The sequence below is a fragment of the Hypanus sabinus genome, chromosome 5, assembly GCF_030144855.1.
Source record: "Hypanus sabinus isolate sHypSab1 chromosome 5, sHypSab1.hap1, whole genome shotgun sequence".
Lineage (NCBI taxonomy): Eukaryota > Metazoa > Chordata > Chondrichthyes > Myliobatiformes > Dasyatidae > Hypanus > Hypanus sabinus.
The window spans coordinates 185067622-185092581 of record NC_082710.1 but is presented as its reverse complement, the minus strand read 5'-3'; the positions used below and the strand labels follow the sequence as shown (position 1 = coordinate 185092581).

The following is a 24960-nucleotide window of genomic DNA, read 5'->3' as shown; positions in this document are numbered from 1 at the left end:
ATAGGTAATTTCTAAAGTAAGGACATGTTCAGCACAGCTTTGTGGGCCGAAGCATTTGTATTCTGTGGAGGTTTTCTATGTTTCTATTGCCCTTGATGCCCAGCCCGATCAGGCAATTTCTGCTTTGAACATACCCACGGACCTGGCATCCACCACAGTCTGCAGCAGGTCATTCCACAGATTAAATACCCTCTTCACCTCTGCTCTATGAGGTCGCCCCTCAGTTTTGAGGCTGTGCCCTCTAATGGTGGATACCCCCACCAGAGGAAACATTATTTTCCATGTCACCCATCAAATTTCCATTTTTCATGGCCACCCACATGAAGAAAAATCTACAGCAGCCACTTAATCAATGGACCAACCACAAACCTCAGGCGTGTGAGGGAATTGGAGAATCTAGAGGAATTGCGCGAACCTGCACCAGAGCTCCGGGTCAAAATGAGCGCTTGGAACTGGGAATCCATGGCTCCACTTGGGGGCTCCCCCCACGAATGCTGTCTCCACAACTGCCAAGGAACAGAGTGACGAAGCTTACCAAAAACGACTTGGATCCTCTGAGTGCTCATCCGGGACTCAATCTTGATAAAGCAGTGCGCTGCAGTCAGGATCCATTTGGGAGCCACGATGGAACCACTGCACGTGGCAGAGTGCTGCAAAGGAAAATGGGGAGGCAGTGGGAACCATGGTCTGCATCATGCCAGGCAGCAAGAATCAGGGTCAGAGTGAAAATCGGAGTCATAATCAGGATCAGGATCAGAATATGGATCTAGATCAGAATCAGGATGAGAATCAGGAGTAGAATCAACATCAAGATCGGTAACGGGATCTGAATCGGCATTAAAATCAGGATTAGGATCCAGATCAGTAATTCTGGATTAGAATTAGGATCAGGATTGTGAATAAGATCGGTATCAGGGTCAGGATCCACATCAGAGTGGATATCAAGCTCACGATCTGCATAGGGATCGGGATAAGGATCAGGATCCGCACCAATATCTCTATTGGGATCAGGATAGGGATCAGAATCAGCATCAAAATCAGGAACAAGATCAGGGATGATAGTGCTACTAGGGAAGTGGTGTTAGGTAAATTGAAGGGATTAAAGGCAGATAAATCCCCAGGGCCAGATGGTCTGCATCCCAGAGTGTTTAAGGAAGTAGCCCAAGAAATAGTGGATGCATTAGTGATAATTTTTCAAAACTCCTTAGATTCTGGATTAGTTCCTGAGGATTGGAGGGTGGCTAATGTAACCCCACTTTTTAAAAAAGGGAGGGAGAGAGAAACCGGGGAATTATAGACCAGTTAGTCTGACATCGGTGGTGGGGAAAATGCTGGAGTCAGTTATCAAAGATGTGATAACAGCACATTTGGAAAGAGGTGAAATCATCGAACAAAGTCAGCATAGATTTGTGAAAGGAAAATCATGTCTTATGAATCTTATAGAATTTTTTGAATATGTAACTAGTAGAGTGGATAGGGGAGAGCCAGTGGATGTGATATATTTAGATTTCCAAAAGGCTTTTGACAAGGTCCCACACAGGAAATTAGTGTGCAAACTTAAAGCACACGGTATTGGGGGTATGGTATTGATGTGGATAGAGAATTGATAGGCAGACAGGAAGCAAAAAGTGGGAGTAAACGGGACCTTTTCAGAACAGCAGGTAGTGACTAGTGGGATACCGCAAGGCTCAGTGCTGGGACCCCAGCTGTTTACAATATACATAAATGATTTAGACGAGGGAATTAAATGCAGCATCTCCAAGTTTGCGGATGACACGAAGCTGGGCAGCGGTGTTAGCTGTGAGGAGGATGCTAAGAGGATGCAGGGTGACTTGGATAGGTTAGGTGAGTGGGCAAATTCATGGCAGATGCAATTTAATGTGGATAAATGTGAGATTATCCACTTTGGCTGCAAGAACAGGAAAACAGATTATTATCTGAACGGTGGCCGATTAGGAAAAGGGAAGATGCAACGAGACCTGGGTGTCATTGTACACCAGTCATTGAAGGTGGGCATGCAGGTACAGCAGGCGGTGAAAAAGGCAAATGGTATGTTGGCATTCATAGCAAAAGGATTTGAGTACAGGAGCAGGGAGGTTCTACTGCAGTTGTACAAGGCCTTGGTGAGACCGCACCTAGAATATTGTGTGCAGTTTTGGTCCCCTAATCTGAGGAAAGACATTCTTGCCATAGAGGAAGTACAGAGAAGGTTCACCAGATTGATTCCTGGGATGGCAGGACTTTCATATGAAGAAAGACTGGATCGACTAGGCTTATACTCACTGGAATTTAGAAGATTGAGGGGGGATCTTATTGAAACGTATAAAATTCTAAAGGGATTGGACAGGCTAGATGCAGGAAGATTGTTTCCGATGTTGGGGAAGTCCAGAATGAGGGGTCACAGTTTAAGGATAAAGGGGAAGCCTTTTAGGACCGAGATGAGGAAAAACTTCTTGACACAGAGAGTGGTGAATCTGTGGAATTCTCTGCCACAGGAAACAGTTGAGGCCGGTTCATTGGCTATATTTAAGAGGAAGTTAGATATGGCCCTTGTGGCTAAGGGGATCGGGGGTATGGAGAGAAAGCAGGTACAGGGTTCTGACTTGGATGATCAGCCATGATCATACTGAATGGCGGTGCAGGCTCAAAGGGCCGAACGGCCCACTCCTGCACCTATTTTCTATGTTTCTATGATACCGGGATCAGGATCACATCAGAATAAGAATCGGGTTCGGGATAAAGATCCTTATCAGGACCACTCTTAAATCAGGAACAGAATCTGATTCAGAATAGGATTAGAAGATGGATCAGGATCCATATTGGATTCAGAAACAGGATCAGAATCGGGATTGGGATCTGGATGAAGATCAGGATCAGAACCAGGAACAGAATCGCTATCAGGATTGGGGTGAGGTTCAAGATCAGAATCAGAATTAGGACCAGGATCATCCTTCAACTAGCTCTGGATTGGGATAAGAATCTGGATCAGATATAGGAACTGGATTAGGATCAGGATCAGAATCGTGATAGAGATTAGGTTTGGTATTGGGAGAAGCATCAGAGTTACAATCAGGGTCAGAATCAGAGCAGGTTCCGAATCCGGATCAGGTTTGGGATAGGGATCAGAATCTGGAATAGGATAAGAATCAGACTGGATTAAGATCAAGATTGGGATCTGGATCACAATCAGGGTCAAAATCATGATCAGGATTGGGGTCAGTATTAGGATCAGGGTGAGAATATTTTGACACTGAATTAGCCACTCCCACAAGGGAGGAGTTCCCATAATGTATGAGCAGCGTTGTCAATAAAGTTCAGTTGAATATCCTGAATGCTGGCATCTTGCTGTTGAGGAGCGTTTGGCAGCTTTGGGCCTGTAATCACTGGAATTTAGAAGGATGCGGGGGGGAATCTCATTGAAATTTAGAGAATCGTCCTCGTGAACCTCCTCTGGACTCTCTTCAATGACAACACACTCTTTCTGGCCTGAAACAGTTGACAGTATTCCATGTTTGGCCTGACTAGTGTCTTATAAAGCCTCAGCATTATCTCAGCAAACACGAGGAAATCTGCAGATGATGGAAATTCAAACAACAACACACACAAAATGCTGGTGGGACACAGCAGGCCAGGCAGCATCTATAGGGAGAAGCGCTGTCGACGTTTTGGGCCGAGACCCTTCGTCAGGACTAACTGAAAGGAAAGATAGTAAGAAAGTTGAAAGTAGTTGGGGGAGGAGGAAATGCGAAATCATAGGAGAAGACCGGAGGGGGTGGGATGAAGCTAATAGCTGGAAAGGTGATTGGCGAAAGTGATACAGAGCTGGAGAAGGGAAAGGATCATGGGACGGGAGGCCTCAGGAGAAAGAAAGGAGCGGGAGAGCACCAGAGGGAGATGGAGAACAGGCAAACAACTAAATATGTCAGGGATGGGGTAAGAAGGGGAGGAGGGGCATTAATGGAAGTTAGAGAAGTCAATGTCCATGTCATCAGGTTGGAGGCTACCCAGCCAGTATGTAAGGTGTTGTTCCTCCAACCTGAGTTTGGATTCATTTTGACAGTAGAGGAGGCCATGGATAGACATATCAGAATGGGAATGGGACGTGGAATTAAAATGTGTGGCCACTGGGAGATCCTGCTTTTTCTGGCGGACCGAGCGTAGGTGTTCCACGAAACAGTCTCCCAGTCTGTGTCGGGTCTCACCAATATATAAAACACCACACCGGGAGCACCGGACGCAGTATACCACACCAGCCGACTCACAGGTGAAGTGTCGCCTCACCTGGAAGGACTGTCTGGGGCCCTGAATGGTGGTGAGGGAGGAAGTGTAAAGGCAGGTGTAGCACTTGTTCCGTATACAAGGATAAGTGCCAGGAGGGAGATTGGTGAGAAGGGATAGGGGGACGAGTGGACAAGGGAGTCGCGTAGGGAGCAACCCCTGCGAAAAGCAGAAAGAGTGGGGAGGGAAAAATGTTTTTGGTAGTGGGATCCCGTTGGAGGTGGCGGAAGTTACGGAGAATTATACGTTGGATCTGGAGGCTGGTGGGGTGGTAGGTAAGGACAAGGGGAACCCTATCCCGAATGGGGTGGCGGGTGGATGGGGAGAGGGCAGATGAGCGGGAAATGGGAGAGATGCGTTTGAGAGCAGAGTTGATGGTGGACGAAGGGAAGCCCCTTTGTTTTAAAAAGGAAGACATCTCCTTAGTCCTGGAATGAAAAGCCTCATCCTGAGAGCAGATGCGATGGAGATGGAGGAATTGTGAGAAAGGGATAGCCTTTTTGCAAGAGACAGGGTGGGAAGAGGAATAGTCCAGGTAGCTGTGAGAGTCTGTAGGCTTATAGTAGATACCAGTAGATAGGCTGTCTCCAGAGATGGAGACAGAAAGATCAAGAAAGGGGAGGGAGGTGTCAGAAATGGACCAGGTAAATTTGAGGGCAGGGTGAAAGTTGGAGGCAAAGTTAATGAAGTCAATGAGCTCAGCATGTGTGCAGGAGGCAGCGCCAATGCAGTCGTCGATGTAGCGAAGGAAAAGAGGGGGATGGATACCGGTATAGCCTTGGAACATGGACTGTTCCACAAAGCCAACAAAAAGGCAGGCATAACTGGGACCCATGCGGGTGCCCATGGCTACACCCTTGGTTTGGAGGAAGTGGGAGGAGCCAAACTATTGAGAGTAAGAACTAATTCCGCTAGATGGAGGACAGTGGTGGTAGAGGGGAATTGTTTAGGTCTGGAATTTAAAAAAAAGCGAAGAGCTTCGAGACCATCTCAGTGGGGGATGGAGGTACATAGGGATTGGACGTCTATCGTGAAAATAAGACAGTGGGGCCATGAGAAGTGTTACGAACATAGGTGGGAAGAGATTGAACTAGGGGGAATAAGACAGTGTCAAGGTATGCAGAAATGAGTTTGGTGGGGCAGGAGCAAGCTGAGATAATAGGTCTACCTGGACAGGCAGGTTTGTGGATCTTGGGTAGGAGGTAGAAACGGGAAGTGCGGGGTGTGGGAACTATGAGGTTGATGGCAGTGGATGGGAGATCCCCAGAGCTGATAAGGTTGGTGATGGTATAGGAGACAATGGCCTGGTGCTCCTTAGTGGGGTCATGATCAAGGGGTAAATAAGAGGAGGTATCAGAGAGCTGTCGCTGTGCCTCGGCCAGGTAGAGGTCAGTACACCAGACAACAACAGCTCCCCCCTTATCAGCAGGTTTTATAGTGAGGTTGGGATTGGTGCGGAGGGAGCGGAGAGCAGAGCGTTCGGAAGGAGTGAGGTTGGAATCGGAACAGGGTGTGGTGAAGTCAAGATGATTAACTTCCATTAATGCCCCTCCTCCCCTTCTTACCCCATCCCTGACAAATTTCGTTTTTTGCCTGTTCTCCATCTTCCTCTGGTGCTTCCCCCCCACCTTCTTTCTCTTTATCCTTAGTCTCCAAACACCTTGAAAACTCGTCTCTAATAATAGACTCCAACACTTTCCCAAGTATTGAGGTTAGACTAACTGGCCTGTAATTTCCTTTCTTTTGCCTTCTTCCCTTCTTAAAGAGTGAGTGACATTTGCAGTCTTCCAGTCTTCTGTGTGTGGAGTGGGCTGCTGGTGACGGTGGTGGAGGTGGATACAATAGGGTCTTTTAAGAGACTCCTGGTTAGGTACATGGAGCTTAGAAAAATAGCGGGCTATGGGTAACCCTAGGTAATTTCTAAGGTAAGGACATGTTTGGCACAGCTTTGTGGGCCCAAAGGCCTGTATTGTGCTGTAGGTTTTCCATGTTTCTAACCATGCCAGAATCAAGTGATTCTTGAAAGATCATAACCAATGCATCTGTTATCTCTTCAGCAACCTTTCTCAGCACTCTGGGATGTAGTCCATCTGGTCCAGGTGACTTATCCACTTTAAGACCTCTGAGATTGCCTAGCACTTTTTTCCTTTGTAATAGCTATGGCACTCACTCCTGTTAACTCATGGATCTCTGGCACACTGCTGGTGTCTTAGAACATAAAACATAGAATAGTACAGCCCACAATGTTGTGCCGACCCTCAAACCCTGCCTCCCATATAACCCTCCACCTTAAATTCCTCCATATACCTGTCTAGTAGTCTCTTAAACTTCACTAGTGTATCTTCCTCCACCACTGACTCAGGCAGTGCATTCCACGCATCAACCACTCTCTGAGTGAAAAACCTTCCTCTAATATCCCCCTTGAACTTTCCTCCCCTTACCTTAAAGCCATGTCCGCTTGTACTGAGCAGTGGTGCCCTGGGGAAGAGGTGCTGGCTGTTCCCTCTGTCTATTCCTCTTAATATCTTGTACACCTCTATCATGTCTCCTCATATCCTCCTTCTCTCTGAAGAGTAAAGCCCTAGCTCCCTTAATCTCTGATCATAATCCATACTCTCTAAACCAGGCAGCATCCTGGTAAATCTCCTCTGTCCCCTTTCCAATGCTTCCACATCCTTCCTATAGTGAGGCGACCAGAACTGGACACCGTCTTCCACAGTGAAGACAGATGCAAAGTCCCATTAAGTCCATCTGCCATTTCTTTGTCCCTCCTTACAACCTCACATTTTCCAGTGGTCCAATATCAACTCACACTTCCCTTTTACTCTTCACATAACTGGAAAAACTTTTGGTATCCTGCTTTATATTATTAGCTTGTCTGCCCTCATATTTCATCTTTTCCCTTCTTATACCTTTTTTACTTGCATTTTTCTTGGAGTTTAAAAGCTTCCCAATCATCCAACTTCTCACCCACTTTTGCTACCTCATATGCCCTTTCCTTAGCTTTTATGCAGTCCTTAACTTCCTTTTTCAGCCACGATTGTCTACCCCCTGCCATTTGAGAACTTTTTCCTCTATGGGACATACCTATCCTCCACCTTGTGAACTATACCCAGAAATTTCAGCCATCTGTGCTCTGCTGTCATCCTCACCAGTATCCTCCTCCAATCCACCTGGTTAGCACCTCTATCATACGTCTATAATTCCCTTGGTTCCACTGCAATACAGACACATCTGATTGACGCTTCTCCCTCGCAAATTGCAGTATGAATTCAATCATAATATGATCACTGCCTCCTGAGGGTTCCTTTACGTTAAGCTCCCTAAGAAGAGCTGGGTTATTACACAAAATCCTCTCCCTGAGTAGGCTCAAGCACAAGTTGATCTAAAAAGCCATCTTGTAGGCATTTAACAAATTCCCTCTTTTGTGATCCAACGCCAACCTGATTTTCCCAAGTCGCTTGCATATTGAAGTCCCCCATTACAATTGTGTCATTACCTTTATTACATGCTTTTTTCATCTCCCTTTGCAATCTCAATCCCACATCTTGGCTACAGTTCTAAGGTCATATATGATTCCCATAATGATTTTTTTACCCTTGCAATTTCTTAACTCCATCCACCAAGATTCAACATTCTCTGACCCTATGACACCTCTTTCTGAAGATATAATTCCATCTCATTCCAACAGAGTCACACCACCACCTTTGTCTTCCTGCCTGTCCTTTCAATACAAAGTATATCCTTTGATGTTGAGCTTCCAACTATGGTTTCTATCAGCCATGACCAGTGATGCCCACAATGTCATACTGACCAATGTCATGAGTTTCTGCATTTTATTCCAAATGCTACACACATTTAAATACAGCATCTTCATTCCTGCATTCTTTGCCCTTTTGAACTTTGTCTCTGTGGATTAGGACCAACAGATGCTCAGATAAGGGAGTACGAGCAGTTCAGGAAAAATACAAAGAATATTTCACAGGTAAACGAAATGTGATATATGAGAAGGAAAAGTTCAATTCCAGAAAACAGGAGTCAGATGAAAGTGTAAATGACATTGTGTGCCCTGTCAGACAACAGTGCAAATGGGAATCTGAGAGATGAGCTCATCAGAGACAGGATTGTTGTCATGCTACTCTCCACCAAATTGTCAGAGAGACTTCAGTTGCATGCAAACCTCACACTAAAGAAAGCTATCACAATGGTCAGCAACAGGGAGGACTTGGGCACAAAAACCGATGCTGAGATAGAGCTAGAGGCTGTTCAAACAGCAGGGTACAAACAAGTTGCAGTCAGAAAGAGGTGACAGTAGAGCTCAGCTCAAACAAAACGGGCAAGTGACACAAAGAGCAGGTAAAATGTCCAACTGCAGCAGATGCACCAAGACTCCATTCCATGTCAAAAAGCCCTGTCCAGCAAAAGAAGAGAATTGCTCCCAATTCAATAGGCCATTACAAAAACCAGTGTTGCTCAAAAACATTTCTTCAGGAGGTCAAAGAGATCATGATTCAGATGAAGAGAGAGCTTTCCTTGGGGCTCTAGATTCAAATAGACAAGGCAGATGTACTGTTAGAACTGTTAGCCTGACATTAGTGGTTGGGAAGTTGTAGGAATCGTTTGTTAGGGATGAGATTACGGAACGCCTGGAGGCACATGACAAGACAGACCAAAACCAGCATGGCTTCCTGAAAGGAAAATCCTGCCTGACAAACCTACTACAATTCTTTGAGGAAATTACAAGCAGAGCAGACAAAGGAGATGTAGTAGACATGGTGTATTTGGATTTTCAGAAGGCCTGGAGGCACATGACAAGACAGACCAAAACCAGCATGGCTTCCTGAAAGGAAAATCCTGCCTGACAAACCTACTACAATTCTTTGAGGAAATTACAAGCAGAGCAGACAAAGGAGACATGGTGTATTTGGATTTTCAGAAGGCCTTTTAAAGGCCTTTCAGAAGGGATTGCTACCTGTGCCACGTGCGAGTGAGGCGAAGAATAGAATGATTATGCACATTAATACGAGGCTGGGAGCATGGTGCAGGAAGGAAGGGTTCAGGTTTTTGGATAATTGGTCTTTGTTCCAGGGACATTGGGATCTGTTTCGAAGGGACGGTCTACATCTGAACCGGAGGGGTACTAACATTCTTGCAGGAGTGTTTGCCAGTGCTGCTCGGGGGGGTTTAAACTAGATGTGCAGGGGGCAGGGATCCAGATCCAGAGGGTTGGTCAGAAGGAGCATGGGGTTAAATGTGTAGAAGGTTTGGGTGATCTTGAGAAGGTCATCAAAATTCAGGGTGCAATTAGCCCGATGGAAGTTCAAGGAACTGGGTTAGGTACAGTAGACAGTGTTTTAAGCAAAGAGAGGAGGAATGGGCTAAGAATTCTATACTTGAATGCGCGTAGTGTCAGAAATAAGACAGATGAGCTTGAAGCTCAGATGAAAATGGGGAACTACGATATTGTTGGGATAACGGAGACATGGCTGCAAGGGGATCAGACCTGGGAATTGAGTGTACTAGGGTATACGTGCTATCGTAGAGACAGAAATATGGGAAGAGGGGGTGGGGTGGCCCTGTTGGTGAGGAATGAGATTCAGTCCTTAGCAAGAGGTGACTTGGGAACAGGGGAAGTAGAGTCTGTGTGGATTGAGCTGAGGAACAGTAAGGGTAAAAAGACCCTAATGGGTGTTGTGTACAGGCCCCCAAACAGTAGCGTGGATATTGGGTACAAGTTGATTAGGGAGTTAACATTGGCATGTGCTAAAGGTAATGCAGTCATTATGGGAGATTTCAACATGCAGGTGAACTGGGAGAATCAGGTAGGTGCTGGACCCCAGGATAGGGAGTTTGTGGAGTGTCTAAGGGATGTATTTTTGGAACAGCTTGTGCTTGAGCCAACCAGGAACGAGGCTATTTTGGACTTGGTGATGTGTAATGAACAGGAATTGATAAGTGATCTTGAAGTAAAGGAGCCATTAGGAAGTAGTGATCATAACGTGATAAGTTTTTATCTACAATTTGAGAGGGATAAGGGCAGATCAGAGGTGTCAGTGTTGCAATTAAATAAAGGAGACTACGGAGCCATGAGGGAAGAGCTGGCCAAAGTTAAATGGGCGGATGCCCTGGCAGGAAAGACAGTGGATCAGCAGTGGCAGATATTCTTGGGCATAATACAAAAGATGCAAAAGCAGTTCATTCCAATGAGAAGGAAGGATTCAAAGAGGGGGAAGGGGCCACAGTGGTTGACAAAGGAAGTCAGAGATTGTATAGCATTAAAGAAAAAGAAGTATGACAGGGCTAAGATGAGTGGGAATACAGATGATTGGGAAAGTTTTAAGGAACAGCAGATCTTAACTAAAAAAGCAATACGGAGAGAAAAAAATCAGGTATGAGCTCAGTCTAGCCAGGAATATAAAAGGGGATAGCAAAAGCTTTTTTAGCTATGTGAAGAGAAAGAAGATAGTTAAGAACAATGTTGGCCCCTTGAAGAATGAATTGGGAGAAATTGTTATGGGAAACAGGGAAATGGCAACAGAATTTAATGCGTACTTTAGATCTGTCTTCACCAGGGAGGACACAAGCAATCTCCCAGATGTATGGATGGGCCAGGGTCATAAATATCAGTGGAATTGAGACAGATTGACATTAGGAAAGAAACTGTGATGAGTAGACTGGTAGGACTGAGGGCTAATAAATCCCCGGGTCCAGATGGTCTGCATCCAAGGGTTCTAAAAGAGGTGGCTCAGGAAATTGCGGATGCATTGGTAATCATTTTCCAATGTTCCTTAGATTCAGGATCAGTTCCTGAAGATTGGAGAGTGGCTAATGTTATCCCACTTTTCAAGAAGGGAGGGAAGGAGAAAATGGAGAACTATCGCCCTGTTAGCCTAACGTCAGTCGTGGGGAAGATGCTTGAGTCCATTATTAAGGACGAAACAGTGGCACATCTTGATGGCAGAAATAGGATTAGGCCAAGCCAGCATGGATTTACCAAGGGCAAATCATGCTTGACTAATCTGATGGAGTTTTTTGAGGGTGTAACAAGGATGTTAGACGAGGGTAAGCCAGTGGATGTTGTGTACCTAGATTTTCAGAAGGCATTCGATAAGGTGCCACATAGGAGATTGGTGAGTAAAATCAGAGCTCATGGCATTGGGGGCAGGGTTTCAACATGGATAGAAAACTGGTTGGCAGATAGAAAGCAAAGGGTAGCAGTGAATGGGTGTTTCTCGGACTGGCTGGAGGTGACTAGTGGGCTACCACAGGGCTCTGTATTGGGACCACAGCTCTTTACGATTTATGTCAATGATTTAGATGAGGGCATTGAAAACTATATCAGCAAGTTTGCTGACGATACTAAACTGGGTGGCAGTGTGACATGCGAAGAGGACGTTAGGAGAATACAGGGAGACTTGGATAGGCTGGGCGAGTGGGTAGATACTTGGCAGATGTCATTCAATGTGAATAAATGTGAAGTTATCCACTTTGGAAGCAGGAACAAGAGGGCAGAGTATTGTCTGAACGGTGTAGAGTTAGGTAAGGGAGAAATGCAAAGAGACCTAGGAGTCCTAGTTCACCAGTCAATGAAGGTGAATGAGCAAGTGCAACAGGCAGTGAAGAGGGCAAATGGAATGTTGGCCTTTGTTACAAGGGGAATTGAGTACAAGAGCAAGGATGTCCTTTTGCATTTGTACAGGGCCCTGGTGAGACCACACCTGGAATATTGTGTACAGTTTTGGTCCCCAGGTTTAAGGAAGGACATTCTGGCAATTGAGGAAGTGTAGCGTAGATTCACTAGGTTGATTCCTGGGATGGCAGGGCTGTCTTACGCAGAGAGATTGGAGAGATTGGGCTTGTACACGCTGGAATTGAGGAGATTGAGAGGGGATCTGATTGAAACGTTTAAGATAATTAAAGGATTTGATAGGATTGAGGCAGGAAATATGTTCCAGATGTTGGGAGTGTCCAGTACCAGAGGGCATGGATTGAGAATAAGAGGTCAGTTATTTAAAACAGAGTTGAGGAAGAGCTTCTTCTCCCAAAGAGTTGTGGAGGTCTGGAATGCACTGCCTCGGAAGACGGTGGAGGGCAATTCTCTGGATGCTTTCAAGAAGGAGCTGGATAGATATCTGATGGATAGGGGAATCAAGGGATATGGAGACAAGGCAGGGACTGGGTTTTGATAGTGAATGATCAGCCATGATCTCAGAATGGCGGTGCAGACTCGAGGGGCCGAATGGTCTACTTCTGCACCTATTGTCTATTGTCTATTGACAAGGTGCTGCACATGAGGCTGCTTAGCAAGATAAGACCCCATTGAATTACAGGGAAGTTACTTGCATGGATGGAGCATTGGCTGGTCAGCAGAAAACAGAGAGTGGGAATAAAGGGATCCTATTCAGGGTGGTTGCCAGTTCCCAGTGGATTTCCACATGGGTCAGTGTTGGGGCTGCTGTTTTATACAATGTATGTCAATAATTTGGACCACAGTATTAATGGATTTGTGGCTAAATTTGCTGATGATACAAAGGTAGGTGGAGGAGCGGGTAGTGTTGAGGAAACAGAGAGTCTGCAAAGAGACTTAGATAGTTTAGGAGGTTGGGCAAAGAAGTGGCACATGAAATATAATGTTGGAAAGTGTATGGTCACGCACTTTGGTGAAGAAATAAACAGGCAGACTATTATTTAGTTGGGGGCAGAATTCAAAATGCAGAGATGCAACGGGACTTGGAAATCCTTGTGCAAGATACCCTAAAGGTTAACCTCCAGGTTGAGTTGTTTGTGAAGAAGGGGAATGCAATGTTGGCATTCATTTCTAGAGGTATAGAATATAAGAGTAGGGATGTGATGTTGCAGCTCTAAAAGGCATTTGTGAGGCCACACTTGGAATATTCTGTGCAGTTTTGGGCTCTTTATTTTATAAAAGGTATGCTAACATTAGAGATACCACTTCAGATGGCAGCTTGCTCCACACTCCCACCACTCTTTGAATGAAGAAGTTGCCCGCTAATGTTCCCCCTAAACCTTTCCCATTTCACCATAAAGCCATGTCCTCTCGTATTTATCTCTCCTAATCTAAGTGGAAAGAGCCTACTCGCATTTACTCTGTCTATACCCCTCATAATTTTGTAAACCTCTATCAAGTCCCCCCTCATTCTTCTACGCTCCAAGGAATAAAGTCCTAACCTGTTCATTCTTTCCCTGTAAGTTAACTCCTGAAGATCCAGCAACATCCTAGTAAATCTTCTCTGCACTCTTTCAATCTTAACGATATCCTTCCTACAGTTCAGTGACCAAAACTGCACACAATACTCCAAATTTGGCCTCACCAATGTCTTATACAACCGCACCATAACATCCCAACTCCTATACTCAATACTTTGATTTATGAATGCCAGGATGCCAAAAGCCTTCTTTACAACCCTGTCTACCTCTGATGCCACTTTCAGGGAATTATGTATCTGAATTCCCAGATCCATTTGCTCCTCCGCACTCCTCAGTGCCCTACCATTCAACTGAACTTTATTGATATTCTGCTTGTACAAGATATGAAACATTCCCATGTGGGAGTGGCATAGGAATAGCACTATCAACCACCACTACAAGGATCAGGATCAAATCTGGTATCAGAATACAGATCAGTATCAGCATCACAATTGGTATCTGGATCAGAATAGGAATTGGGATCAGGATCGAGTTCAGCATCTGAATTAGGATAAGGCTTAGAATCTAAATTGATATCTGGACCGGATCAGAATTAGAATCAAGTTCAGAGTCATGGTCAGGATTGGGATCAGTATCAGAATCAGGTTCTGGGTCAGAATCCTGGTTCAGGATCAGAATAGGAATCAGAATCAGGATTGGGATCAGGATCCACACAGGGTTCTGGTTCTGCATCGTGTTCTAGATCATTTCTGAAAATGCAAGCACACAACATCAACCGATTCCCCTTTGTCTATCCTGCTTGTTATTTCTTCAAAGGATTCCAATAGATTTGTCAGGCAAGGTTTCCCCTCGAGGAATGAATGCTGACTTTAGCCTACTTTACCATGTGCTTCCAAATAACCCTAAACCACATTCTTGACAATCACCTCCAATGTTTTCCCAAACACTGAGGTCAGATGAATTGGCCCATGGTTTCCTTTCTTCTGTATCTCTGCCTTCTTAAAGAGAAGAGTGACATTATTTCAAATTTCTAGTCATCTGGAACCATTCTATAATCTAGTGATTCTTGAAAGATCATTACAAATGCCTCCACAATCTCTTCAGCCACCTCTTTCAGAACCCTGGGGTGTACACCGTCTGGTCCAGGTGACTCATCTACCTTCAGACTTCTCAGTTTCCCAAGAACCTTCCCTCTAGTTATGGTACCTTCACACACTTCTTGCCCTGACACCTGGAACTTTGACCATTCTGTCAGTGTCTTCCACAGTGAAGACTGTTGCAAGGTACTTATTCAGTTCATCCATCGTTTCCTTGTCTGCCATTACTACACATTCAGCTTCGCTTTCCAGCGGTCCAATATACACTCTCGTCCCTTTTTTACACTTAATGTATCTGTGAAACTTCTGGTTCCCTCTTTAATATTATTGGCTAACTTACTTCCAACTTTACCTTCTTAACGTTTGTTACTTGCCTTCTGTTGGTTTTTTAACAGTTTCCCAAACCTCTAACTTCCCTCTGTTTTTTGCTCTATTATATGGCTTCTTTTTGGCTTTTATGCTGGCTTTGACTTTTCTTGTTAGCCACAGTTGTGCCATCTTTCCATTAGAATACTTGTTCGTCTTTGGGATGTATATATACTGTGCCTCTCGAATTGCTTCCAGAAACTCCAGCCATTGCTGTTCTTCCATCATCCCTGCAAGTGTTTTTTACCTCTCAATGTTGGCCAACTCCTCTGTCATTGCTCAGTAATTCCCTTTACTCCACTGTAGTACTGATAATATGGACTCTTGCCTTGTTAAGCAGCCTCACATGCAGCACCATGTCAAAAACCTGCTTGCATTTACCCTATCTGAACCCAAATGTCAGGAGGATGTTATGAGAATGCAGGGTGACTTGGACAGTCTTGGTAAGTGGGCGAATGTATGGCAGATGCAGTTTAATGTGGATAAATGTGAGGTTATCCACTTCGGTGGCAAGAACAGGAAGGCAGATTACTATCTAAATGGAGTCAAGTTAGGAAAAGGGGAAGTACAACGAGATCTGGGTGTTCTTGTACATCAATCAATGAAAGCAAACATGCAGGTACAGCAGGTTGTGAAGAAAGCTAATGGCGTGCTGGGCTTTATAACAAGAGGAATTGAGTATAGGAGTAAAGAGGTCCTTCTGCAGCTGTACAGGGCCCTGGTGACTCCACCTGGAGTACTGTGTGCAGTTTTGGTCTCCAAATTTGAGGAAGGACATTCTTGCTATTGAGGGAGTGCAGAGAAGGTTCACAAGGTTAATCCCCAGAATGGCGGGACAGTCATATGTTGAAAGATCGGAGCGACTGGGTTTGTATACACTGGAATTTAGAAGGATGGGAGGGGATCTGATTGAAACATATAAGATTATTAAGGGATTGGACACGTTGGAGGCAGGAAGCATGTTCCCGCTGATGGGTGAGTCCAGAACTAGAGGCCACAGTTTAAGATTAAGGAGTAGGCCATTTAGAACACTGATGCGGAAAAAGAGTGGTGGAAATGTGGAATGCTCTGCCCCAGAAAGCAGTGGAGGCCAAGTCTCTAGATGCTTTCAAGAGAGAGTTAGATAGAGCTCTTATAGATAGCAGGGTCAAGGGATATGGAGAGAGGGCAGGAATGGGGTAAATGTTGGTACTGGCTAGAAGGGCCGAATGGCCTACTCCTGCACCTACTGTCTATAGTCTATTACCCCTCCTAATTCAAGTCATCACTTTTATTGTCATTGCGACCATAACTGCTGGTACAATGCATGGTAAAAATGAGACAACTTTTTTCAGGACCGTGGTGTTACATGACAGTACAAAAACTAGACTGAACTACGTCATAAAAGAACAACACAGAGAAAGCTACACTAGACTATAGACCTACACAGGACTGCATAAAGTGCACAAAAACAGTGCAGGCATTACAATAAATAATAAACAGGACAGTAGGGCAAGGTGTCAGTCCAGGCTTCTGGTATCGAGGAGTCTGATAGCTTGGGGGAAGAAACTGTTACATAGTCTGGTCGTGAGAGCCTGAATGCTCAATCAAATATCCCCTCATTCTTCCATTTTCCAGGAATAAAGTCCTAACTTTAACCTTTCCCTATAACTCAGGTCCTCAAGTCCGGGCAACACTTTGAGAATTTGCTCTGCAATACCTTATTGTTATCAGTCCTGTAGGTAGGTGACCAGAACCAAAAACAATACCCCGGCTGAGGCTTCACCACAGGCAAAGTCAAAGCAAAAGCTTCATACAGCTGAACCAGTGAGGTTGTTGATGGGTCTACATCTGAAGAGGGGTGAACACATTGAGAAGCACAAAGGAAACACCTGAAGGAACAAGCTGGCAAGTGAGAGGAAAATGTGACAATGCTGAAAACCTAAATAAATAAGAAATAGAAAGCATGGAAAGTTCTGCCTGCATCCGTCGAGGATCGAACACAGTGAGTGTTGGTGACCTGCGCAGAGCGGAGATGAGGGCGTGAATGACAGTGGGCAGGAAGGCGGGGTTGCGCGAAGTCCGAAACCCCTCTTACCGGTGAATTGTCCTGAATGTCTATTTGCGGGATCTCTATGTTAACGTGCCACGGGTGCCTCTTCCGAAAGGTGGCCTGGGGGTTCTCATCTGCCACTCCGCACAGATTACCGAGTGTAGTAAAATCTGCAGCAACAGGAGTAGTGGTTCAGCTTTAGTCTTTACATTCGGATTAGATCCCGTGTCACGAGTGTCTCCATAATCCCACCTATCTCATTAATCAGGACAAAATTACCACTACGGCAGCACACCAATTAGCTTGGGGCTCAGGAGATCAGTTCTGACAACATCTGAAAGGAGTTTGTGACCGTGTGGGTTTCCTCCCGGAGCCCCACTTTCCTCCCACAGGACAGGGATGTACCTGTTAGTAAGCCAACTGAACATTACCAGTTGTCCTGTGACAAGACGAGGGTTAAATTGGTGTGTTGCTGGGTGGTGTGGCTCATTCTGCAGAAAGGGCTCTTCCCCCATTCTGCCTCTAAATAAGTAAAGAAATCAAACACATGCCGATCAGCTACGTACAAGCTCTGAACCCAGTGGTACAGGTGGAATACACAGGGTTTATAAAGCTCAGCTCAGACCTCCCCTGGAGAACCCAGTGGTACAGGTGGAATACACAGGGTTTATAAAGCTCAGCTCAGACCTCCCCTGGAGAACCCAGTGGTACAGGTGGGATGCTGAGGGTATCTAAAGCTCAGCTCAGACCTCCCCTGGAGAACCCAGTGGTACAGGTGGAATACACAGGGTTTATAAAGCTCAGCTCAGACCTCCCCTGGACAACCCAGTGGTACAGGTGGAGTACTGAGGGTTTCTAAAGCTCAGCTCAGACCTCCCCTGGGGAACCCAGTGGTACAGGTGGAATACTGAGGGTTTATAAAGCTCAGCTCAGACCTCCCCTGGGGAACCCAGTGGTACAGGTGGAATACACAGGGTTTCTAAATCTCAGCTCAGACCTCCCCTGGAGAACCCAGTGGTACAGGTGGAATACACAGGATTTATAAAGCTCAGCTCAGACCTCCCCTGGAGAACCCAGTGGTACAGGTGGAATGCACAGGGTTTCTAAAGCTCAGCTCAGACCTCCCCTGGGGAACCCAGTGGTACAGGTGGAGTACTAAGGGTTTCTAAAGCTCAGCTCAGACCTCCCCTGGGGAACCCAGTGGTACAGGTGGAATACACAGGGTTTCTAAAGCTCAGCTCAGACCTCCCCTGGGGAACCCAGTGGTACAGGTGGAATACACAGGGTTTATAAAGCTCAGCTCAGACCTCCCCTGGAGAACCCAGTGGTACAGGTGGAATACTGAGGGTTTATAAAGCTCAGCTCAGACCTCCCCTGGGGAACCCAGTGGTACAGGTGGAATACACAGGGTTTCTAAATCTCAGCTCAGACCTCCCCTGGGGAACCCAGTGGTACAGGTGGAATACACAGGATTTATAAAGCTCAGCTCAGACCTCCCCTGGAGAACCCAGTGGTACAGGTGGAATGCACAGGGTTTCTAAAGCTCAGCTCAGACCTCCCCTGGGGAACCCAGTGGTACAGGTGGAGTACTAAGGGTTTCTAAAGCTCAGCTCAGACCTCCCCTGGAGAACCCAGTGGTACAGGTGGAGTACTGAGGGTTTATAAATCTCAGCTCAGACCTCCCCTGGAAAACCCAGTGGTACAGGTGGAATACACAGGGTTTCTAAATCTCAGCTCAGACCTCCCCTAGGGAACCCAGTGGTACAGGTGGAATACACAGGGTTTATAAATCTCAGCTCAGACCTCCCCTGGAGAACCCAGTGGTACAGGTGGAATACTGAGGGTATCTAAATCTCAGCTCAGACCTCCCCTGGGGAACCCAGTGGTACAGGTGGAATACACAGGGTTTATAAAGCTCAGCTCAGACCTCCCCTGGAGAACCCAGTGGTACAGGTGGAATGCTGAGGGTATCTAAATCTCAGCTCAGTCCTCCCCTGGGGAACCCAGTGGTACAGGTGGAGTACTAAGGGTTTCTAAATCTCAGCTCAGACCTCCCCTGGGGAACCCAGTGGTACAGGTGGAATACACAGGGTTTCTAAATCTCAGCTCAGACCTCCCCTGGAGAACCCAGTGGTACAGGTGGAATACACAGGGTTTCTAAAGCTCAGCTCAGACCTCCCCTGGACAACCCAGTGGTACAGGTGGAGTACTGAGGGTTTCTAAAGCTCAGCTCAGACCTCCCCTGGGGAACCCAGTGGTACAGGTGGAATACTGAGGGTTTATAAATCTCAGCTCAGACCTCCCCTGGGGAACCCAGTGGTACAGGTGGAATACACAGGGTTTATAAAGCTCAGCTCAGACCTCCCCTGGACAACCCAGTGGTACAGGTGGAATACTGAGGGTATCTAAAGCTCAGCTCAGACCTCCCCTGCGGAACCCAGTGGTACAGGTGGAGTACTGAGGGTTTATAAAGCTCAGCTCAGACCTCCCCTGGAGAACCCAGTGGTACAGGTGGAATACACAGGGTTTCTAAATCTCAGCTCAGACCTCCCCTAGGGAACCCAGTGGTACAGGTGGAATACACAGGGTTTATAAAGCTCAGCTCAGACCTCCCCTGGAGAACCCAGTGGTACAGGTGGAATACTGAGGGTATCTAAATCTCAGCTCAGACCTCCCCTGGGGAACCCAGTGGTACAGGTGGAATACACAGGGTTTATAAAGCTCAGCTCAGACCTCCCCTGGAGAACCCAGTGGTACAGGTGGAATGCTGAGGGTATCTAAAGCTCAGCTCAGACCTCCCCTGGGGAACCCAGTGGTACAGGTGGAGTACTAAGGGTTTCTAAATCTCAGCTCAGACCTCCCCTGGGGAACCCAGTGGTACAGGTGGAATACACAGGGTTTATAAAGCTCAGCTCAGACCTCCCCTGGAGAACCCAGTGGTACAGGTGGAATACACAGGGTTTCTAAATCTCAGCTCAGACCTCCCCTAGGGAACCCAGTGGTACAGGTGGAATACACAGGGTTTATAAAGCTCAGCTCAGACCTCCCCTGGGGAACCCAGTGGTACAGGTGGAATACACAGGGTTTCTAAATCTCAGCTCAGACCTCCCCTGGGGAACCCAGTGGTACAGGTGGAATACACAGGGTTTATAAAGCTCAGCTCAGACCTCCCCTGGACAACCCAGTGGTACAGGTGGAATACTGAGGGTATCTAAATCTCAGCTCAGACCTCCCCTGGAGAACCCAGTGGTACAGGTGGAATACACAGGGTTTATAAAGCTCAACTCAGACCTCCCCTGGAGAACCCAGTGGTACAGGTGGAATACTGAGGGTTTCTAAATCTCAGCTCAGACCTCCCCTGGGGAACCCAGTGGTACAGGTGGAATACACAGGGTTTCCACAGCTCAACTCAGACCTCCCCTGGGGAACCCAGTGGTACAGGTGGAATACACAGGGTTTATAAAGCTCAGCTCAGACCTCCCCTGGAGAACCCAGTGGTACAGGTGGAATACACAGGGTTTATAAAGCTCAGCTCAGACCTCCCCTGGGGAACCCAGTAGTACAGGTGGAGTACTGAGGGTATCTAAAGCTCAGCTCAGACCTCCCCTGGAGAACCCAGTGGTACAGGTGGAATACACAGGGTTTCTAAATCTCAGCTCAGACCTCCCCTGGAGAACCCAGTGGTACAGGTGGAATACTGAGGGTTTCTAAATCTCAGCTCAGACCTCCCCTGGAGAACCCAGTGGTACAGGTGGAATACTGAGGGTTTCTAAATCTCAGCTCAGACCTCCCCTGGGGAACCCAGTGGTACAGGTGGAATACACAGGGTTTATAAATCTCAGCTCAGACCTCCCCTGGAGAACCCAGTGGTACAGGTGGAATACACAGGGTTTATAAATCTCAGCTCAGACCTCCCCTGGACAACCCAGTGGTACAGGTGGAGTACTGAGGGTTTCTAAATCTCAGCTCAGACCTCCCCTGGGGAACCCAGTGGTACAGGTGGAATACACAGGGTTTCTACAGCTCAACTCAGACCTCCCCTGGGGAACCCAGTGGTACAGGTGGAATACACAGGGTTTATAAAGCTCAGCTCAGACCTCCCCTGGGGAACCCAGTAGTACAGGTGGAGTACTGAGGGTATCTAAAGCTCAGCTCAGACCTCCCCTGGGGAACCCAGTGGTACAGGTGGAATACTGAGGGTTTATAAAGCTCAGCTCAGACCTCCCCTGGAGAACCCAGTGGTACAGGTGGAATACACAGGGTTTCTACAGCTCAACTCAGACCTCCCCTGGGGAACCCAGTGGTACAGGTGGAATACACAGGGTTTATAAAGCTCAGCTCAGACCTCCCCTGGGGAACCCAGTGGTACAGGTGGAATACTGAGAGTTTATAAAGCTCAGCTCAGACCTCCCCTGGAGAACCCAGTGGTACAGGTGGAATACACAGGGTTTCCAAAGCTCAGCTCAGACCTCCCCTGGGGAACCCAGTGGTACAGGTGGAATACACAGGGTTTATAAAGCTCAGCTCAGACCTCCCCTGGACAACCCAGTGGTACAGGTGGAATACTGAGGGTATCTAAAGCTCAGCTCAGACCTCCCCTGCGGAACCCAGTGGTACAGGTGGAGTACTGAGGGTTTATAAAGCTCAGCTCAGACCTCCCCTGGAGAACCCAGTGGTACAGGTGGAATACACAGGGTTTCTAAATCTCAGCTCAGACCTCCCCTAGGGAACCCAGTGGTACAGGTGGAATACACAGGGTTTATAAAGCTCAGCTCAGACCTCCCCTGGAGAACCCAGTGGTACAGGTGGAATACTGAGGGTATCTAAATCTCAGCTCAGACCTCCCCTGGGGAACCCAGTGGTACAGGTGGAATACACAGGGTTTATAAAGCTCAGCTCAGACCTCCCCTGGAGAACCCAGTGGTACAGGTGGAATGCTGAGGGTATCTAAAGCTCAGCTCAGACCTCCCCTGGGGAACCCAGTGGTACAGGTGGAGTACTAAGGGTTTCTAAATCTCAGCTCAGACCTCCCCTGGGGAACCCAGTGGTACAGGTGGAATACACAGGGTTTATAAAGCTCAGCTCAGACCTCCCCTGGAGAACCCAGTGGTACAGGTGGAATACACAGGGTTTCTAAATCTCAGCTCAGACCTCCCCTAGGGAACCCAGTGGTACAGGTGGAATACACAGGGTTTATAAAGCTCAGCTCAGACCTCCCCTGGGGAACCCAGTGGTACAGGTGGAATACACAGGGTTTCTAAATCTCAGCTCAGACCTCCCCTGGGGAACCCAGTGGTACAGGTGGAATACACAGGGTTTATAAAGCTCAGCTCAGACCTCCCCTGGACAACCCAGTGGTACAGGTGGAATACTGAGGGTATCTAAATCTCAGCTCAGACCTCCCCTGGAGAACCCAGTGGTACAGGTGGAATACACAGGGTTTATAAAGCTCAACTCAGACCTCCCCTGGAGAACCCAGTGGTACAGGTGGAATACTGAGGGTTTCTAAATCTCAGCTCAGACCTCCCCTGGGGAACCCAGTGGTACAGGTGGAATACACAGGGTTTCCACAGCTCAACTCAGACCTCCCCTGGGGAACCCAGTGGTACAGGTGGAATACACAGGGTTTATAAAGCTCAGCTCAGACCTCCCCTGGAGAACCCAGTGGTACAGGTGGAATACACAGGGTTTATAAAGCTCAGCTCAGACCTCCCCTGGGGAACCCAGTAGTACAGGTGGAGTACTGAGGGTATCTAAAGCTCAGCTCAGACCTCCCCTGGAGAACCCAGTGGTACAGGTGGAATACACAGGGTTTCTAAATCTCAGCTCAGACCTCCCCTGGAGAACCCAGTGGTACAGGTGGAATACTGAGGGTTTCTAAATCTCAGCTCAGACCTCCCCTGGAGAACCCAGTGGTACAGGTGGAATACTGAGGGTTTCTAAATCTCAGCTCAGACCTCCCCTGGGGAACCCAGTGGTACAGGTGGAATACACAGGGTTTATAAATCTCAGCTCAGACCTCCCCTGGAGAACCCAGTGGTACAGGTGGAATACACAGGGTTTATAAATCTCAGCTCAGACCTCCCCTGGAGAACCCAGTGGTACAGGTGGAATACACAGGGTTTATAAATCTCAGCTCAGACCTCCCCTGGACAACCCAGTGGTACAGGTGGAGTACTGAGGGTTTCTAAATCTCAGCTCAGACCTCCCCTGGGGAACCCAGTGGTACAGGTGGAATACACAGGGTTTCTACAGCTCAACTCAGACCTCCCCTGGGGAACCCAGTGGTACAGGTGGAATACACAGGGTTTATAAAGCTCAGCTCAGACCTCCCCTGGGGAACCCAGTAGTACAGGTGGAGTACTGAGGGTATCTAAAGCTCAGCTCAGACCTCCCCTGGGGAACCCAGTGGTACAGGTGGAATACTGAGGGTTTATAAAGCTCAGCTCAGACCTCCCCTGGAGAACCCAGTGGTACAGGTGGAATACACAGGGTTTCTACAGCTCAACTCAGACCTCCCCTGGGGAACCCAGTGGTACAGGTGGAATACACAGGGTTTATAAAGCTCAGCTCAGACCTCCCCTGGGGAACCCAGTGGTACAGGTGGAATACTGAGAGTTTATAAAGCTCAGCTCAGACCTCCCCTGGAGAACCCAGTGGTACAGGTGGAATACACAGGGTTTCCAAAGCTCAGCTCAGACCTCCCCTGGGGAACCCAGTGGTACAGGTGGAATACACAGGGTTTCTAAATCTCAGCTCAGACCTCCCCTAGGGAACCCAGTGGTACAGGTGGAATACACAGGGTTTATAAAGCTCAGCTCAGACCTCCCCTGGAGAACCCAGTGGTACAGGTGGAATACACAGGGTTTCTAAAGCTCAGCTCAGACCTCCCCTGGAGAACCCAGTGGTACAGGTGGAATACACAGGGTTTCTAAATCTCAGCTCAGACCTCCCCTGGAGAACCCAGTGGTACAGGTGGAATACTGAGGGTTTATAAAGCTCAGCTCAGACCTCCCCTGGAGAACCCAGTGGTACAGGTGGAATACACAGGGTTTATAAAGCTCAGCTCAGACCTCCCCTGGGGAACCCAATGGTACAGGTGGAATACACAGGGTTTATAAAGCTCAGCTCAGACCTCCCCTGGGAAACCCAGTGGTACAGGTGGAATACACAGGGTTTCTAAATCTCAGCTCAGACCTCCCCTGGAGAACCCAGTGGTACAGGTGGAATGCTGAGGGTTTCTAAAGCTCAGCTCAGACCTCCCCTGGAGAACCCAGTGGTACAGGTGGAATACTGAGGGTTTCTAAAGCTCAGCTCAGACCTCCCCTGGAGAACCCAGTGGTACAGGTGGAATACTGAGGGTTTCTAAAGCTCAGCTCAGACCTCCCCTGGAGAACCCAGTGCTACAGGTGGAATACACAGGGTTTCTAAAGCTCAGCTCAGACCTCCCCTGGGGAACCCAGTGGTACAGGTGGAGTACTGAGGGTATTTAAATCTCAGCTCAGACCTCCCCTGGAGAACCCAGTGGTACAGGTGGAGTACTGAGGGTATCTAAAGCTCAGCTCAGACCTCCCCTGGGGAACCCAGTGGTACAGGTGGAATACACAGGGTTTCTAAAGCTCAGCTCAGACCTCCCCTGGAGAACCCAGTGGTACAGGTGGAATACACAGGGTTTATAAAGCTCAGCTCAGACCTCCCCTGGGGAACCCAGTGGTACAGGTGGAGTACTGAGGGTATTTAAATCTCAGCTCAGACCTCCCCTGGAGAACCCAGTGGTACAGGTGGAGTACTGAGGGTATCTAAAGCTCAGCTCAGACCTCCCCTGGGGAACCCAGTGGTACAGGTGGAATACACAGGGTTTCTAAAGCTCAGCTCAGACCTCCCCTGGGGAACCCAGTGGTACAGGTGGAATACACAGGGTTTATAAAGCTCAGCTCAGACCTCCCCTGGGGAACCCAGTGGTACAGGTGGAGTACTGAGGGTATCTAAATCTCAGCTCAGACCTCCCCTGGGGAACCC

General features: G+C 47.5%; 1 protein-coding gene across 3 annotated transcripts in view; it reads right to left on the bottom strand.

Moving 5' to 3' along the window:
• LOC132394734 (complement factor B-like) overlaps positions 1-24960 on the bottom strand; it is a 250516-nt gene that overhangs the window by 36430 nt on the left and 189126 nt on the right. For all 3 annotated transcript variants that reach the window (XM_059971130.1, XM_059971127.1, XM_059971129.1), the window contains exons 11-12: positions 16987-17111; positions 536-650 (exon numbers count right to left, since the gene is read on the bottom strand). In XM_059971130.1, coding sequence (XP_059827113.1) covers positions 536-650; positions 16987-17111 — 240 coding nt within the window. The remainder of the gene's footprint in view (positions 1-535; positions 651-16986; positions 17112-24960) is intronic.